The sequence below is a fragment of the Phoenix dactylifera genome, unplaced genomic scaffold (assembly GCF_009389715.1).
Source record: "Phoenix dactylifera cultivar Barhee BC4 unplaced genomic scaffold, palm_55x_up_171113_PBpolish2nd_filt_p 000007F, whole genome shotgun sequence".
NCBI classification, from domain to species: Eukaryota; Viridiplantae; Streptophyta; class Magnoliopsida; order Arecales; family Arecaceae; genus Phoenix; species Phoenix dactylifera.
The window spans coordinates 3,137,308-3,152,974 of NW_024067666.1; the positions used below are offsets into that span (position 1 = coordinate 3,137,308).

At 36.4% G+C, this 15,667-nt stretch overlaps 1 protein-coding gene across 1 annotated transcript; it reads right to left on the reverse strand.

Moving 5' to 3' along the window:
- Window positions 1-10,529: 10,529 nt before the first annotated feature.
- LOC103704452 lies at window positions 10,530-14,919 on the reverse strand. Its single transcript, XM_008787729.4, has 5 exons — window positions 14,677-14,919; window positions 12,862-12,935; window positions 12,652-12,731; window positions 11,512-11,663; window positions 10,530-10,838 (listed from the first exon to the last, which is right to left on the reverse strand). Exons 1-5 carry the CDS (start codon window positions 14,828-14,830, stop codon window positions 10,765-10,767), a joined length of 534 nt encoding a protein of 177 aa, XP_008785951.2. The 5' UTR covers window positions 14,831-14,919; the 3' UTR covers window positions 10,530-10,764.
- Window positions 14,920-15,667: the final 748 nt, after the last annotated feature.

Sequence of the window (15,667 nt, forward strand, 5' to 3'; positions counted from 1 at the left end):
CAGTGACAACTCAAGACCTCGCTTAAAATGGCTAGCTAAAAGATATTTTAAGATTTCTTAGTCTTGTATAAGTACCCATAATCTCCTCGACAAATAACCGATGTAGAATTACAAACATGCCTGCACGAGTCCTCATATACTCCTTCTGTTCAAGCCATGACGTACTCGTTAGGCTAACATGCCCGTGGTTAGTCTTCATGAATCCGTGCTATAGTGTCTCCTAGTCTATATATGCTATGGGTCGAGTCCGTTCTGATACTATATGTAACAACTCAAGACCTCACCCAAAAAGACTAGCCGAAAAATATTTTTTAGATTTCTTAATTATGATACCATTTGAAGCTTCCAGGAATCCACCATAATGAAAGAAAGAGAAGTGAGCTTATTGTTTCGTCAATTATTTAGGACATAGAGCGCTCATGTGGGCCTGGAACCCAACGTGCATGTTGATGGAAGTAGTGGTCCTCCACAAGCTAAAGTCTAGGACAATATTTTGGTCTCACTAGGCAATGATCCACTTGAAGATCATGTTTAACAATTGAATGTTGCAATTCCAAGAGAGAATATTTACAAATTATAGATGGTGAGTTTCTAAGAGCACATTTACCTCAAAAAAGAAAAGGTTTCAAAAGTGGACATGTTAAATTCAGGTTCATTGTAGGGTAATTTTGTTGTGTTCTTCAGGGTTGATGGAGAAATATAACAATGGGCGAAGAATTCGGTAATTAGCCAAGAATATTTTCATGTGGTTCATATTATCTAGAACAAAAATATTCGGTACAAATGTAAGGGCCATGGTTCTCCAATGGCAGCACCATCATACTGCTGCTGTCACCTAAGATGGAGCATGATTTAGGTCGTGTCTCCGCTGGATATATACTGCAAGAATTGTAAGCTTTGTTTGGTTGTTGAAAAAGTGAGAGGATATGGAGATAGCAAGGAAAGAGTGCTCCTTTTCTTTGTCTGGCAATGGAAAGAAAATTTTCTCTCTCTCTCTCTCTCTCTCTCTCTCTCTCTATATATATATATATATATATATATATATAATTTCTCTCTTCAAAAGGTATACATATTTGTATACATATTCCTTCCTGTGTTCGTTATTGATACCATTTACACTTGATGAACGAAGATTCATATTCAAAGGTTGAAAAGAAAAAATAATTTTGCAACCTTGCACATAGACTTTGTTTTCCTCAATTTGTCAAGTATGTTTCTTGGGAGTTCTTTTGGCTAAGAAGAAAATTTTAAAACTGAGGAGAAATATTAAAACATGCACTATAATTTTGCCAGAAATAAAGCGATGCAGAACAACTTGTTTATCTAGGGTTTTTTGTTGCATATAGTAAGATTGCTTGTGAGGGCAACAGAGACAGAAATGACAGACAAATAAAACAAATAAATCAAATGAAATCAAATCAGTTAATTGGTACAACAATAATAGTGAATAATTTCAATAGTAAAAAATATTAGGCGTCACACTGCCAGGCATCAGCATGGATGGAATTAACTTTTGCTTCATAGACAAGAGATCAAGAAAAACCCAAACAATGGACGTGTATCTCCTTCAATGCTTCCCATGTTTGTCATGATGTGAACAACGTGGCGGATTGGATGGTGTTCTATATTGTGGATCACACTGATGGTATATTATGAATAGAAATTGCTAATATGTTGTCTTAATTTTATGATATTTTATTTTTTGATTTTGTTTTCCTACCTCTTTGGTGAACATGGCTACCTACAAGGAATCGCCCTTGGCTCTATTCTTCGCGAGTGCTAGATTTGTGGCCGGTTAGGAATTAAATATATTTATTTTATTATTACTTATCGAGATAGACATATTTTTCTTATTATTGAGTCACTCTCTCCAACTAATCTCCTTCTGCCTCTCCATTTACCAAAATAGATAATATTTCATTCTCTCTCACACACACAAAGAGAGAGAGAGAGAGAGAGAGAGAGAGAGAGGGAGGGAGGGAGGGAGTTATTGCTATTAATTTGATGGTGGCCAATAACAACATTCCTCTACAATAATTTAAAGTAAGTTGTTATATTTTTAAGATCTAGATATTAGTAAGGATAATTGCTAATATTTACAAATAAAATTTAAAAATTAATTAAAAATATCATTGAGTTTAATAATATAAAAATAAGGATTAGAAATGGAGTTTTTGGAACCAATATATGTAAAATATATTGTTCTAAGAACAAATTTTGCCTCCTCTTAAGCTCATTTAGGTCTCAACGGTTTAGTTTAAAATAGGAGACTCATAAAGACCTCAACAGCTTGGGTAGGTTAAAATAGGAGAGAGCTAAAAATATTAATCATATGCTGAGAGAATGCTGACACATATAGTCTTCAACCTAAAATTTATAAAATGTAATTAGATCTTAAACAGCTAGCTTTTACTAGAGCCTCCCTTGTATTAAATTATCCAATATGGGATTCTTCAAAATCAATAAGATTCTAAAGTTAATTTGAACCTTGTGCAAAAAATATAATAAAAAATATAAAAATAATAAAAAATTCAAAATAATAATTCATTAAGTGTGTTTTAGTTTCCACCATTTTAAATGCAAAATTCTGTGTTGTGCGATGAATAGATCCATTGGAAGATGCTTTAGTTTCTCCAAAGTTGAGTGTCCATTGTTAAAAGATTAGAGAGTGTCACTAAAATGAAATATTCAGCAAATATTTGTTATGGATTCTTAGAGTTGGTGAATAATATTTGGAGTTTGGATGAAGTATAAGCAATGCTGCTATATCTGCAATCACAAAGTCTGCAGTCGAAAAAGCAAGATGGCCGAAGCTGCTACTATATATTCAACAATTATATATTTAATTTTTCTTGATTTACTAAACATTTATATGAGCAGATGTATCTCAGTTCATGAATATGCTCATCTTAAATGACTCAAATCATAAAGGCAGCAGTAAAAGGCCTTGGCCTTCTTGTAGAAGAAACATTGTACTATTGCATTTTACTCGAAGGCACACAGATAAACATCAATAAGAACACTTAATATTAAGCAAGTAATCATATAGTGCTCATTAGCTAGTTAGATCAATCGATAAAATCTGAAAAATACAAAACAAAAAAATATTAATGTATTTTTTTTAATGCATAATTACATTCTCAAAAATAGTGATGCATAATTAGGCATATCCTTTTCCACTAATATTGGAGAAAGTAAGCACTAGGTATATCATGGTATTTGCATATCTAAATTTGAAAATAAATAAATAAATAAAAGAGGTGTTAAAAGGCATAGCAATGCAAGACTCCAACAGGTTGTATAGGCTGCACCTTTATATTATCCCAGTTCATATCCATTGCTTTCATGATGCGCAAGCAAAGAGCATCCAAGATTATGATACTCTTGTAACATATGGCTTGAATCATGATGATAGCTATAAAAAGTACATTCTTCTTCCAAATGGTCCCGAGAAACTTTGTATTCTACTAGGGACACTTTTGAACAGCAACGAATTAGGTCGGATCAAATACAGATCGAATTTAATATAAAATAGGCTAAAATCTACTAACATAAATTCAAGATATTGATTAAATAGATCAAAAATTCAGAGCTGAAATTCAAAGTAGCACCGCTTTACTTAATTTGAAATTAAAGTTTGGCTGTAGACTATCAAAAAGAAGTCCCGAGAAGAATCTGAGTCTTTCTATGAGCTAAGATATCTGAACCTTCCTTTTGACATATAGTGCTTTAGCTGGCTTGCCAACTCATGAGACACGTGGCTTGCAAACCACCACCTGACACTTTGCACGTGGAAGGACACGTGTGGGAGTATGATGGGTTGCGGACGGCGTGGACCAACCCATCATACTCCATTTAAGATTTCCGTTTTGGGATTGGTCAAGCGTACGTATCCCTTTTATCTCTTATTTTTTGTTTTTAAAATAAAATCACCAAATCTTCTCTTTTTGATCTCTAACCAACCTCAACCCGTGATTAATCTCTTTTGGCCTGTGTCTCTCTCTCACGTCATGGATCCTCAATCGCAACCCCATCTCAATCTCATTCGATAGGAAAACCGAACCTTTTCTAATGGTTAGAATCGTGGTGCTTTGTTGCCTTATCATAGATTAGTGATGAAGAACCAGCCTTAATTTGATGATTTCTCATCACAATTCTTCAAAAAAACTCTAGAAATCGTTACGGTGTCTTTCTTAATATCTCCAGATTTTTCTCCTCCTTTTAGATATATAAGTACCTAATTGGTATAATATTGTATATGATATGTTAATATGGTATTGATATGGTACTATACTAATTAGGTATCTAATCAATACAAGCCGTAATATCAGTACTATTCAGTACAATGAATCTTAATTAGCACTAGTCAATTTCTAAAAATATCTCATAAATATTGATCCCCTAGCCAAAATTAAGTGGATACTACTTAGATTCACAGTATCTTTTTATAACGTTATAAATACATCTTAGATTCGGGCAATTTTATGAAGTCAATTGCTTGAGATGCATGAATCTTAAAAATTACTATTAATAATATGTCCTGCTACATTACCCTTAAATGCGATAAAATTTAAATCCTTATCTCCTTCTTCTACATGGAGATTTTCATAGCTCGGTCAACCGGCAATGGGCCCACTGTTAACCCGACCGTGATACACTCCTGGGTTTGACTCTATTGAAATCTTTCTAGATTCTCTGCATGGTTAAATAGGTTGAGAGGAAGGAAGAAGTCGCGTCCTTCCTCTCTCCCCCTTCCCCCCCTTTTTTCTTCATACTTTCTCACATTTCTCGCTATTACGCTGCCGCTTCCTCTGCTTGCTCCTCGGCGGCAACAAAGGCGCAGGACTCCCATAACGTCCTCTTCGCCGCTCGCGCGATCTCTAAAAGGAGCGCTCGGCTTTCCCGCTCGGCGGCGGGAGATCCTTTTCCTCGCCATCCAGCGAGGGCGATTCCCCCAAAGGTGCGATCTTGATGTGTATTTTTGTGCGTTTCTCTTAGAAAGCCTGCCTTTTTCTTCCTTTCTTTCTTCTCTTCTCTGTCTTTCTTTCTTTCTTTCTGGTTTCACGTCGATTCCGGATGAGCTTCTTCATCTGTTCTCCATTGTTTTTGCTATTTTTCATGGTTTTATAGTGAAGGCATGGGTTTCGATTCATGACGGCCGGTCAAGGAAATGACGGAAAGTTTTGATTTTGACGGGCATTTCTCGAGCTTAAATCGAATCAAATAGAGGTAAGGTTTTGCTTCTTAGATTTGAATGCTGATCACGTGATCTTTTTAATTGTTGATGCGGAGAATTGTAGAAAGTTTGGATCTTGATGGTTCTTTTTTTTAAAAAAAAAATATAGACGTGACTATTGTATTATAGAATGGGGTTCATGATTTATGATTGGTTGTGAAATTTATTATTTCTTAAATTTAGCGGTTTGTTTGAATAAAAGGGTTCTAGTGGACGTCTTGTTTAAATAGTTCAGGTGCAGAAGGTTGCAGAAAAAAATCTGTTCTAAAGAATAGCAAAACAAAGGAAATGCAAGGACATATTCTTAGATTTTCTATCCTTTTTTATCTGATCAGGGGAAAGGAAGAATTCTCTTAACCCGCTCAACTTGAATTTCTCCAAAAAAAATTAGAAAAAGATAGAAAAATTGTGAAAGTAGGGTGTCAATTCTTTTTTCTTTTATTGATGATGATAAAACCAAGGTACATAGGTTTTTTTTATAATGGTCAAGTCCATTCTTATACAATTCGGATCGAATTCCTTCTCTAGTTCTAATAGAGCTCATTTTCTTAAAATAGATATAATTAGTAGAAATAAATTTGAAAAAGCTAAAATTCTACGTGAGGTAGATCTTTACTTCTACATCAACTTTGCCTCGCTTCGGCTGATTCTTCTCAGATTGGAAGATACGCTCGGTCAAAGTCTTTATTGAAAAATAAACTTTTGATTTACCTGGTCTAGTTAGGGTCTAAATGATGGAATTTGGATCTAATCACTAGGTGCACCGCAATCTTCAAAATGATGCGTCATGTCGTAGACCTTGAAAAGTTACCTGATTAAAAAAAAAGATCATCTTAAATGGGCATTGTATGACTAAGTTATGGTTTTTGAAAGTTTGGATCATGACTCTGCTTCCCTATATGGCGGATCTGGCTTCCCGCCTTGTCCAGGTTTATTCGTAGTGGCCAAAGTAGTCCATATCAAGTATGTTGATTCTCTTAGATCACTCTTTGCAGTAGGATATATTTGAAAAACCTGAAGAACATTTTTGCTTTTTTTTTATTTAAGAGCTAGCATGGGTGCAAGTCTAGCCGACAATGGAGTGAGTGTTGGATTGGACCTGCCTCTCTTGTATGAGTAACAAGAGACTTTATCACCTCAATCGGTTGGCACTCTCCTCGTATAATTCCTTCCCTCAGGACGTGCACAATATTGCAGAAGCATTTCACAGACATTTTTAATAATTTGCATAATCTCTAATTTTTTCCTCCCATTTTATCTTGTTACTGGTATTATTGATGTTTGTTTTTTTCCTCCTCATGTTGGAATGTTGTTCCTTTGGAAGCAATGACTCTTAGGGTTCCTTATCACTGAATAAAGTCATTTTCTGTTTCTTGACATTACTAAGGATGCTGATTCTTTATTATGCACTAACTGGATTTTTTTCTTTTAAATGACTTGAGGACAATTGGCTTATTGAGAGGTACTTTGTGGAAATTTTTATCCTTTTGGATTGAAGTGCTTATAAACATTTGTCTCATTAGATGACAATTTCATCTAATGGAGTCTAAAAGTCCCTCTGGCATTTCCTTCTCTTGTTTTCATTATCTATGACCTCTCATTGGTTCTTTCTATATTATATCGTAAGCGTTGTTGGAGTTGTAAATAAGTTCTGAAATTTAGTGCTGAATTGTTTCAGGCAGAAATGCTGTCCAGTGTAGTTGCAGACTTAGAATTTAGCAATAGGTCTATTGATAAGAGCTCTTTATCTTCTCTTCATAAAGTGATTGATTTCCATTGGAACTAGGTTCGTAAAGTAAACTGAGTGGAATAAGAAACAAACAAGAGCCTTAATACTATGAGATATATACAAAAGCCTAATAACTTACTAATAATGCTGTTTCTTCTGCTTGCTCTAGAAGATCTTACTTCAAAATATTGGTAACTTATGATACATTGACTCCAAGTAATTTAGATGATAATAAAGGATAAATGCTATTTCCAGACAAATTTTTATAGATTTAGTTTGTACTGAATTATCAATTATGACACTGCTATCTGTGCTATAAACAAAATTTTGGCATGTGCTTTTTTGGTAGCTTCCTTATTCATTAAATAAATCGTGTCAATTAGTAAGCTTCAAATTTTATTTAACAAGCCTTCCTGGCATTTTTGTTGTGTTGGTCCTAAATTAGCTAAAAAATCTTGTATGCTTAGTGAATGCTCTAAAGATCATGTACACACTGAAAGTTGACAACATAAAGAGCTTAGCAACTATGCTTGTTTCTCTATTTGTCTAACCTCGTGTATCTTTCTTTTTGGTTGCAGTGCTGGGAACTTGCTCTGTGCTTACTTTCCTTAGTTTCTTTACTGCATGAGTGAAGAAATTACTGTCCGTACTAGCCATATTTGTTTTCAATGAGTGAAGAAGTGGCAGAGAGGGGTGTCATTTCAGTAACCCCTGAGGTGAATAAGCCTAGAACTGGAGCGAGGAGAAATCCAACAGGAAAAGCAAGTAGTACTATTTCACCATCCCTTTCAAACAGCAATGAAAAGCCTGTTCCTAATTACCTCAGAGCTTCCACCGGCTCCTGTCATGATTTTTGTAAATATGGAATTAAACATGGTTTTGAAACAAAGAAAAGGCTTCCAATAAGTATCAAATTTCCAGGCAATAATGAGACATCAGATGAAGGACAAAATCAAATAAAAGCTTTGACACCACAAGAGAGAAGGACGAGAGCAGAGCTCAAGTCCAAGCTATCTCAAGCAGTATATGGACACACTGATGAAGTCATCACTCCGAAGGATCTGCTACCTGAGAAAGTAATTCAGCTTTCAGATACACCTACCAAACAACAAGAAGGATTCTCTGGAGGTTCCTCTGGCATAGAGCTGAAGAGCTCCTTCCCTGGCCCGACAACAGCTGCATCACTTGAGCATAAACCTGCAAATCTAGCTGAAGAATCATCCGACGGATCTATAACCATCAAGTTGGTGAGCCAATCACGCATCCAGAAAAGCAATATGCCTGATGAGCACAAATTTTCAGCAGAAGGGTTATATGAAGAACCTGTAAGGATCAAGTCTGATGCATCAAACACCCAGAAGGGTATTGTGTCTGCTGAGCATACGCCTGTCGCACAGGTAGAAGAACCTTATGTGGAATGTGGCAGCACAAAGCTTGTGGTTTCATTGCCAACTAGCATTCTAGCAGAAGAATCATCAGAAGAGCCTGAAATCATAACGTTGTCTTTCCAGGAAGGCATTGCAGCTGAAGAGCATGCACCAACCGAACAAGCAGAAGGATCATCCATTCAGAAAAGCATTATTTCTGCTGAGTATACATCAGCTGATCAGGCAGAAGGATTATCTGAGGAACAAAACCAGGTGAACACTTTGAATGCAGGGGATAGGAAAAAGAGAGAGGTGAGTAAGCAGAGGACTTCACAAAAGAAGGCTGAGATCTCTGTTAGAGCTAAAGTCATCAAGCAGAAAACAAGTGATGCATCTATGGAGAAGAAGAGTTCATCACCTATCATGAAAACCATCACATCTGTGAAGCCAACAAGTACCGGGCAGAAGATTCCATCATCTGTTAATAAGGCTATTGCACCTCTGGCATGCAGTATTATCAAGCAAAAAGCTCCTTATCCTGCCTTAGGAGGTGATGTATCTGCTGAACGTGCAACCTCTTTGAAACACAAGGACTCTGCATCTCCATCAATTTCTACAGGAGGCCTAGAGAAGAGGATTGTTGAGAGTCTAGGCCAGTTAAAAATTGGAGCAGAGAAAGTACTGAAACCACTGAAAACTTGTGTCTCAACCAACCCTCCTGTTATTCAGGTTCCAAGCATGAAACTGAGGAAATTCAGGAACATTGAACCTTCTTGCCCAGTGAAAAGTCAAGCAAAAGTAGGAAAAGTAAATAGAAGTGGTGAGAAACTCGAAGTGAAAACTCCCTACGCTGTTGAGCTGAAGTCAGAGAAGGTGGATCAGAAGACCATAAAGCAAAAACCCAGCAAACCTGGATCATATCTATCATCACATTCCTCATCATCAGCCTCATCATTAATGTCTTCACCATCTGTGTCTTCACATGACTCTGGGTCTACATTAAGTGAAAGCGTATCTGCTTCAGACAAAGAGGGAATTGAGCAAAGGAGCAAAGCTGCTGTTTCAAAGGGTGACAACAAAAGGACACCAAGTAGAACTGGAAGTACTCAGTCTGAAGGTAAATCTCCTACACCTTGCAACATAAAATTTTGGAGTGGCAGGGTAGTTAGCCTTCAGTCTGAGAATAATGGTCCAAGGAAACTTAAATTCAGAGCAGCAAAAGTGTTGAGTGCGAATCAGAACGGTAAAAACTTAGGGAGGACAAGCTTTAGGAAGCAGAGAGAGACTGGTGCGGCAGCGTTAAATACTCCCACTTCAGATGCTCCAGCTGTTGTTTTGAGACATCAAGATGTGCAGGAAAAGAAAGACACCCAAGTTTTGTTCAATCATGTGATTGAAGAAACTGCAAGTAAGCTTGTGCAGACCCGGAAGAGCAGGGTGAAGGCCTTGGTGGGTGCTTTTGAAACTGTGATCTCTCTCCAAGGGAACAAACTAGCTCCTGCTGTTGCAGTTCCATGACTACTTTGTGATGGTGGTCTAATGTGATACTTCTGCATGATCTTTCCTTGTGAATAACTCAATGACAGTAAGTGAGCTTGGATTTTACTAGTATATATGAGTTTGGACATGTGGACTGGCTTGTGTATGTCTGTAAATAAGTTTGTACTTTGGGACAGCCTTGTGTGTGTAGGTAAATGAGGGAGAAGTAAACTTCAGAAAGGTAGCTTTGGTTTGCAAAGGTTTACAGGGTTTTGCTTGTGTGGTTTGATGCCAGGCTTTTGTTCTTGTTGAAGGGGATTGCGTTCTTTTTCTTTCCCCCTGCATACATAATTGAGTTGGAAAGCTTGCAGAATATGAGGTTGAGATTTATCTGAAAAAAATGCTCCACAATAAAAAAACAAATTGCTGTATTCTTTCTATTTAGTTCAGGTTCATGCTTTAAATGTTTATATCTTTTTCTTCTCATCTTGGAACTGCACCCTTCTGCCTCAGCACTGGATTAAAGTAAACTATGTACTCAATTATTTTTTCTTATGGTCTGACTTTAAAAGTCACTTTATAGTTTTTGTATTGCAACTAAAAATTGGCACAGATAAAGCTGGAAATTATGCACCTTCTCAATTTGCTGTACATAGTTGGAACCACAGATTGCACAAAGACAGCAATGTCACTAATAGCCGATGACATCTGGGACTCATTCAGTGAATAAAGCAAAATGCTTGATTTAGTATTTGGCAGCATCAACTGTGTTAAAACATGCTGCTGCATCTACCTTTTTCAAATTAGTCTTTTTGATGCTATTGAAAACATGGCAGCGGATTCACCTGAGTGAAATCACTTTCAAAGGAAAAAAGTAACACAGCTAATTTATACAGCAGGCTTAATGGGTACGCAAAATTCCTTCATATTGCACATCATCGAGGTCTCCATTCTTAATCCTTTCCATCAGATTCATCATCATCCCCTTCAAACTCAAGACCAGAAATAATCATCGGACCAACATTTACTGCAATTCGAACAGCAATTTAGTCAGGAAACATCAACCAGACAAACTACACTTTGCAATTATTCCATTATTTTTTAAAATTATTTTTTGGTTTAAAATGCCACAGAGCATCTTGGGTGATGAAAATATTGAACCATCCTTGTAAAGATTTGCAATTTTTATTCTTGATCATTAGCTGGATGCAAGTATCAAGCTTCCTAACCTTCCTACAGATGAATCTTAAAGAAATATTGGCAGGACCTAATTGGTATTGGAGCAGTTGCAGCATATTTAAGTAACTGGAAAACAATCTTGAGAAATTATGAGGAAAACAACCTTGAGAAATTATGTGAAAAATGGTCTCTTCGAAAGATATTGTTTTAGGAATTAATTCGATACTCTAACACATATGCATAAAAGAGGAACAAGACGCAATAATCTTTTCCTTCTTTTTCCTTTATTTTTTAACAGACATTCGTAGTGAACATGGTGTGATCACACTGGTCTGTCTTCTACTAGATGGTAATTAGAATGTCTTGTGGGTGGGGGTAAGAAACTTGAGGTTGCACACGTGTTTCATATGTTAAATTGTAATCTTTTGCTCCTCAAACTATGTTATATCTTCCCAATGAACAGTGATCTTATAAGTTTATAAATACAAAGATCAAAACTACAAATATCTCCTTATACCTACCAATAGCATCAAAACCAGCTAAATTGGGCATGTACTTCCTGATGTGTTCTTCAGCGGCATTTTCTGCCTTCAGTGTCTCGCAGTTGAAAGAGACTGAAATCTTCTGTTTTCCATGCTTCTGTTCCACCATGTCAACAACATCATTTTCCCACCTGCACGAATCACGTATCCATTAATTATTGAATAATAGCTAACTTGCTTAAGAAATTATAATGGGTTGGTGATCATGAAACTATCAAGAATAGGGTATGAATGCATAAGGTGAACGTACATAAAGCAACTAAAGAAATGAGAGGAATTAAAACCTACCAATTCTAATTACTCCTGAACACGGGTTCCTTATGCATTGATGTTCCATAGTCACATAATCATTCCAGACTATTAACAAGATTTTAGTTCAATAGAACATTATTGAAAAGAGAACAAGTGTGAATAAGCATTAGTTCATTATTCTTAAGATATCCATGCACATTACAGGCCATGAATATAATGGAACAAGGCAAAAATATGGAAACAAAGGGGGAAAAGTGAAGCTCAACAGTTCAGATTAGTAGCACTTTAGTTTTTTTAAGTTACTTTTTAAGAAATAAGAAAAAGAAAAAAGTTTTTTTCATCTTTGTAATAATGAGCACTTTGCTAGTGGCCAACAAACTGCAGATATTAAGGCTGATATGCAAATACCACTTAGCTCAGATTAGTATTTTCAATACTTCCTTCTGGAAATCTTGCATTGCAACCATACATGTAGAGACTACTGACATTTGCATGATTTGACCTTAAGCAGCACAGAGATTATAACCAACACTCCCCTCCACACCCCCCCCCCCCCCCCCCCCCAAAAAAAAAAAAAAAAGAAAAGAAGAGGGAAAAAAAAAGAAACAACAACAAAAAAAAGTTCTATAGAAAAGAACAGCCTTCATTAGGAAGTGGCTAACTAAGACAGGTGAATTGATTAATATATTTCCAATCATAGAGGCCAGGCAGCTTCTTATTTGCATGAATGGATGGTCAAAATGCAATATAACAATCCAATCTGTTAACTGGTTTCAATGAGAAAAAATTAACTACTTAATTGGTTATTAGAGAATTCCCTGCATATTTTGATCTCTGACTGCATGGATGCTTATAAGACAGACTTACCCATGAACATGATCAATATTTTGGAGCCGAGCAGCATCATGTCCTCTACACTCCACAACCACCACTCGCTCTCTTTTGCTCTGTTAAACACCCACTATTGTTTGTAAGCAAAGAAAGTCTGGAAGCAGGCTACAGTAAAGAGCCAAAATAAATGTAGAAGTGAGAAAGGAAAACTGCAGAAGTGAGAAAGGATTATATTATGAGTCTTACAGCATAATCAATGATTGAGAGCTTAATCAAGCGGTAATCTTCTCCTCTGCTGCATTCCCTCTCACAAGATAATTCTTCAATGAAAGAAACAATTAATGGTAATTTTCAGTTATTTTCACTTACCGAGGAATGAAAAATAAATGTAATCAAAAAAGGAGGAAGCAAAATAAAAGGATATTATCTACAGTGATATGTATGATACAAAATCAGTCGCTGAATTCAATTGCAGAATTTTTTTTCTTATCATCTTGCACAAAAGCTCATGCAAAAAAAAAAGGCAACTGATTGTAACTTGCATTTGTTTCACCATTGCAACATTGTAACTCGAGAACGTCACCAACCTAAATAATGCTTCAAGGCACTAACTTTTCACCATTAATGTTTCTTCAGCCTGTTTGCAGAACAACAATCATCCTCCTAAGCATCAATAAGCACCAAATGCTATACACATCAGGAGCTGTTACCCCTCATCCAACTCGAACAAAGTAAACAGGCATTCCAGAGAGAAATCTGAATATCTAAACCTTGTTGTAAAATATTAGCTTTGATAAACTTTTGAAAGACCAGAGTATGAAAACCAAGAGTATGATAACCAAATAATATTTGCAATATGGGTTTGTGCATCAAACATTTGATTTGTATCTTGCAGTTAGGTAATATAATATCTACATTGTATAGCTGATTCAAGCACTTGCTTTCCTGCCTGGTATCCAATACCTTCTTGTAATCATTAGTTGAGCACATGACTCATGCAGTTTATGTTCTTGAACAATGCCAAAGGCATTTCACTACCTTAGTTTTATCATGAGGAAGGATGCAGAGATAGATGTGACTGCCTCAAATAGGTCTATGGTGGTTTGGGGCATGGATCTTAGTGTCACACTGCTGTCAGATATCCATGAGTCTAAGAGAATGCATACCAATGATGGGGAACTTGAGATATATGTACAAGTTTGTAACCTTTTTTTTTCTCTAATTGAAGGGATAGAGCGAGGGAATCAGAAGAAGGTTGAATTTACGGAACAATAAAGCATATATTTGAAAAATGAATTGATTTGAAGAAATTGGGGCATGTGTAGCAAACCTTGTTTGCAAAGACAACCTGGTGAGGAGGTTAAAAGGGCGAGAAAAGTTTATCAGGACAAAAGTCCACCGCATGTTAAGAGAGTCCATCTTAGAGCAATGGAGGGGAAAGATTGACCTTCAAACACAGAATGTTGTACTCGATTGAGAATTAGGAACATTTTGCTTTTACCAAGGAAACAAAAGAGCACAAGGAAGTGGGGTGAAAAAGGATTCACCTTGTCATTCACCCATCTCTTTAGCATTCTTAAAAGAGTTTCATATTTCAATCATAAAACGTTGAAAGCCCCGACTTCAATAAGAAGTATCCCAGTTCGCCACGTTTTTTTTTTTTTTTTTTTGTTTTTTGACTATCCCTATTTTCTCAACCTCGGGATGATCTTTACCTTCCTCGTACTACCTCGCAGTACCTCATGAAGACAAAAAAAAAATCCAAATTCACCATAAAATTAGTGGGAAAAAAAACAGTAAATGAAAGAAAAACATGGCTTCAGGTTCCAAACGAGATAATATAGATCTATTCCAACAGCTAAAACAATGTTGCATTTGCTCTAAAACCCTAAATCCTGCAAGAAACTAAGCTCTTTTTACACCCAAACAGCCAAATTAATGCTGCTCCAACTTAAAAGTTACCAAGAATAGCTGATAAAGAAAGAGAAATTTACTAGGAAAACCAGCCTGAAATGAATCAAATGCATCAAAAAGGCAATAATTTGGTTTGGAAATCGATACCGGTGCCATGAAGTCCGTAGCAGATGGACTCCGGGAGCCGGATGAAATGGCCGGAGATCGATCCGCAAGGAAGCAGCGCGATGGATGCTATCCCTTCCATCACCTCCTCCTCCTCCTTCGCTCGCTTCCCCTTCCCCCCTGAACCATCTCCCATCCCCTCGCCCTCGTTGCGATCACTGCGCGATCTCTCTTCCGTCGGCTACCGAAAGTTACGAATCGGGCGTGAGATCCGATTTCGGTACGGGAAATCCTTGATCCGACCCACTTATTACCCGACCAAATCCAACAACGAGCAGGTGGATTTGTAATTGATTTTTGGTTGTTCCAACCATCAAATATACCCTATCGGACTAGAACGAAATAAATATGAAACTCAATTTTGAATCAATACAAACTTCATATCAAACTATACTATTCCATATCCTACTGTACCAATTTGTACCGATGCATACCAAGTATACAGATCTGTATCGAAATATACCGATCTATATCAAAGTGTACCGAGATAAAAATTAAAAAATAAAAAAATTATTTTAGTACGAAATAAATATGATACTATACTGAATGTACTATACCAAATCGATAAAATATTATGATTTCTGATACCGAGATTGAGAATCTTGTCGACCAATATATAATATGTGTTCAATAATCAGGCTAGTTTGGTGCGACCGTCCATCTACAACCCAGATTTGAGAATGGCCCAATATTAACCAAATTTACAAAGTGTGGATGCATTAATGTGTTAATTGTTAAAATTGTATTTCTGGACTTTTGCCTAGATTTATACTTTATATAAAAGAGAATAATTCTGTCCTATGGTGACGATCTGGACCCTTGGATTTTATTTGACCAATCTTGGCCACCAAAGCTACATCAGCTATCAAAGAAACCTTCACAAGAAAACGAGGATTCAACTAAAAGATTGATTTTGATAAATTTATTCTAATTGTCCAAAATAAGGCCTAGATCCTATCCCTTCTTATGTTTT